Source organism: Carlito syrichta, unplaced genomic scaffold, assembly GCF_000164805.1.
Source record: "Carlito syrichta isolate Samal-C Ts95f unplaced genomic scaffold, Tarsius_syrichta-2.0.1 Scaffold304556, whole genome shotgun sequence".
NCBI lineage: Eukaryota > Metazoa > Chordata > Mammalia > Primates > Tarsiidae > Carlito > Carlito syrichta.
The window spans coordinates 58,087-62,079 of record NW_007248652.1 but is presented as its reverse complement, the minus strand read 5'-3'; the positions used below and the strand labels follow the sequence as shown (position 1 = coordinate 62,079).

Sequence of the window (3,993 nt, the reverse complement as noted above, 5' to 3'; positions counted from 1 at the left end):
TGATTTTTTGATTTATTGTAGAGATGAGGTCTCGCCAAGTTGCCCAGGTGGATCTTGAACCCATGGGCTCAGGCAGTTCACTCACCTCGGCTTCCCAAAGTGCAGGATTACAGGCTGAGCCACCGAGCCCGGCTGTTGTTTTTCTTTATGACTGCATATTATTACATCGTGTAAATGTACCACATTTTCTTTATCCAGTCCACTTTCTATGGTCAGCATGGTTTCCATGTTTTTACTATTATGAATAATGCTACAATAAACATGTGTGGGCAAGTATCTTTTTTGTAGAGTGATTTGAGTTTCTATGGGTATATTCCCAGAAGGGGGATAGCTGGGTCGTATGGAAGGCTGATTTTTAGATCTTTAAGAAATCGCCACACTGTATTTTCCACAGAGGTTGTGTTAGTTTACATTCCCACCAACTGTGTAGAAGTGTTCCCTTTTCCCCAGATGTAGATCTCCAAACAACACATTTAGGTGTTTAGTCTAGACATGTAGTTATAAATGAACAACTCTTACTATTAAAGCAGTGCAGTTTACTTACCCTTTCACAAAAGCAGGTAAATGAGTATGCTGATATTGTGAGGATAGCTAGGATACCATTTTTCCTTTTTAAGGGGTGATAGAAAAGACTACTTTCCAGCTAGGCTCAGTGGCTCGGCCTGTAATCCCAGCACTTTGGGAGGCCAAGGCGAGTGGATTGCCTGAGCCCGCGGGTTCATATCCAGCCTGGGCAAGTTGGTGAGCCCTCTTCTCTACAATAAATCAAAAAAATTAGCTGGGCATGGTAGTGCATGCCTATAGTTCCGGCTACTTGGCAGGCTGAGACAGAAGGATTGTCAGAGCCCAGCAGGTCGATGCTGGGGTGGCTGTGAGTGTGCCACTGCACTCCAACCTGGGCGACTAAATGAGACTCCAACTCAAAAAAAAAAAAGAAAAAAGAAAAGACTACTTTCCTGAACCAGAGAAGCAGGAGTAGCCTTTGGGATTGCTACATTTTTTTTCTGCTGCCAATCTCCTGCTGATGTTTATGGAGAAAAATATAACTGAGGTACTTAGGCAGGGAGGAGACCTCAAGTCTTAGAAATGGACACTATAATGACGGTTACATTTAAACTAGAAGCAAGCAATTGGTGAAGGATGTTTAATGACCTAGTGACATGTAACCTGTATTTGTTATTTTTAGTCTGTTTCCTGTTAAATTTGAGGTATTATCAGAATAGAGACTGCTTCAATATAAGATAGACCAAGTATTCAAAGGGACTTAGTAACATTTAGTAAGTTAGGTAACGAAGTGTTCAGCCCAATAGATCTTCTTCCCAAACATGCAAAATGGATCTTGTTCTTTAGCTGGCAGCGTGATTTGTCCCCAAGACAGTTTTTTACAGCCTGACATGCCAGTTTGCAAAAACAAAGTCTGTGCAGTAATTTTTAAAAAAATAGTTAGGACTCTTTTTTTTGAGTTGGAATCTCACTCTGTCGCCCAGACTGGAGTGCAGTGGCCACTCCCGGCTACCACAGCCTCGACCTGCTGGGCTCTGGCGATCCTTCTGCCTCAGCCTTCCGAGTAGCTGGAATTACAGGCATGCTCTGCCATGCCCGGCTGATTTTTTTGATTTTATTGTAGAGATGAGGTCTCACCAAGTTGCCCAGGCGGGTCTCAAACCTGCGGGCTCAGGCAATCCACTCACCTCAGCCTCCCAAAGGCGCAGGATTACAGGCTGAGCCACCGAGCCTGGCTAGTTAGAATTCTTACTCTTCAAAGAAGGTATACTGTATATATTTGATGTCCTGAAAAGTATTTTTCCTTTTAGGAAAAGAGCCCCATATATTGCTTATCTCACTCGTTGTCGACAAGGACTACAGACCACACAGGCTCACCTGGAAAGGCTATTGCAAAGGGTTTTACGGGACAAAGAGGTAGCCAATCGATACTTCACCACTGTCTGTGTGAGGTTACTGCTTGAGAGCAAAGAAAAGAAGATCAGGGAATTCATTCAAGGTAACTCAGTACCTTTAGATTAAGCATCTCTTTAGCTGTATGATATTGGGAAGATTTGGACATTTTGTTTTGTTTTGCTAGTCTGTTCAAGTACCTACATGCCTTTAATACCCAATGGGCTAATCTGGTTTTGAATTCTTGGCTTCAAGTGATCCTCCTGTCTTAGCCTCAAGAAGTGCTGGGATTGCAGGTGTGAGTCACTGTGCCTGACCAGTTTTATGGATTCTTAATAATTAAACTTTGATGTCAAACCAATAATGTATTTCTGTATTGAATATATAGCTTACTTTAAAAATTGGGGAAATTGGTAATTTTTGGATCTATACCAATTTTCTTTTTTAAAACCAAACATTTTTTTTTTTTTTGAGTTGGAGTCTCACTCTGTCGTCCAGACTGGAGTGCAGTGGCCGCTCCCAGCCATCGTAGCCTCGACCTGCTGGGCTCAGGCGATCCTTCCGCCTCAGCCTTCCGAGTAGCCGGAATTACAGGCATGCGCTACCATGCCTGGCTGATTTTTGATTTATTGTAGAGATGAGGTCTCGCTGCCCAGGCGGGTCTTGAACCCGCGGGCTGCTTCTCTTCAGATCGCATAAATTTTTGCCTTTTTTTTTGGAGTTGGGAGTCTCACTCTGTCGCCCAGACTGGAGTGCAGTGGCCGCACCCGGCCACCGCAGCCTCGACCTGCTGGGCTCCGGTGATCCTTCCACCTCAACCTTCCGAGTAGCCGGAATTACAGGCGCGCGCTACCACGCCCGGCTAATTTTTTGATTTATTGTAGAGATGAGGTCTTGCCTGCCTAGGCGGGTCTCGAACCTGCGGGCTCAGGCAATCCACTCACTTCAGCCTCCCAAGGCGCGGGATTACAGGCTGAGCCACCAAGCCCGGCTAAATCTTTTGCCTTTTACAAACATTATTTTTATAACAAATCCCTTGCACTTAAACTTACACATATTTCTTACCTTTTCCTGATTTTAATTATCTACTTAGATATTTTCCTAAAATAAACCACACCCAAACACTTTGGCTTTGAGATCATGTCGTCTGCATAGCTAATAATTAAAATGATTTTTATAATTTGGTTTTTATAATTATTTGGATAGGCTTTATTAAGCTATTTAAAAATTATCATTTTACATTGGAGACTTTCAGAAACTCACAGCAGCTGATGATAAAACCGCTCAGGTAGAAGATTTTCTACAGTTCCTTTATGGCGCAATGGCCCAGGACGTCATATGGCAAAACGCAAGTGAAGAGCAGCTTCAGGATGCGCAGCTGGCCATTGAGCGCAGTGTGATGAACCGAATTTTCAAGCTCGCTTTCTACCCTAATCAAGATGGGGACATACTTCGTGACCAGTGAGTGCTTCTAGGTTGAGTGCCTAGATTAGACTATGTAGAATCTATTGGGTAGCCCCATATTTTAGGCAAGCAGTATACGGAACTTAGTATCTCTAGTAAAAGGAAATGCATTCATCCATTTGCTATTTTTTTTTTACCTGTCAGAGTTATATGATCAAAAAGAATGATGACACTCAACTTTTAGAGATGTGGACAGTTGAGCTAGAAATAGTATAAATTAGTATGGCCTTTGCTGTTCTGCCTCAAATATTCTTCTTTTTTCTCTTTTTTTTTAGTCAGAGTCTCACTCTTCACCCAGGATGAAGTGCAGTGGCTAATTTTTTGTTTGATTTATTGTAGAGATGATGTCTTGCCAAGTTACCTAGGCTGGCCTCGAACCCCTGAGCTCAGGCAATTTTTTCATCTCTTCTCCCAAAGTGTTGGGATTACAGGCGTGATCCACTGCACCTGGTCCTTTCTTTCCTTCTTCATGTGTTTAACTCTTGTTCATCCTTCAGAACCTTGACTCAAGTATTGCTTCCCTGGGGAAACCTCCCCTGACTAGGCTGCATCCCTGTTAGGGCTCTCTTCTCAGGCATGTGTGCCTTTCTTTCTTTTTTTTTTTTTTTTTAGTTGGAGTCTCACTCTGTCGCC

The 3,993-nt window shown here is 43.0% G+C and overlaps 1 protein-coding gene across 1 annotated transcript in view; it reads left to right on the top strand.

Annotated features, from left to right (window-relative positions):
- Nucleotides 1-3,993, top strand: part of GAPVD1 (GTPase activating protein and VPS9 domains 1) — a 103,518-nt gene that overhangs the window by 89,351 nt on the left and 10,174 nt on the right. Inside the window, exons 23-24 of the mRNA XM_021713448.1 lie at nt 1,815-2,002; nt 3,144-3,357. Coding sequence (XP_021569123.1) covers nt 1,815-2,002; nt 3,144-3,357 — 402 coding nt within the window. The remainder of the gene's footprint in view (nt 1-1,814; nt 2,003-3,143; nt 3,358-3,993) is intronic.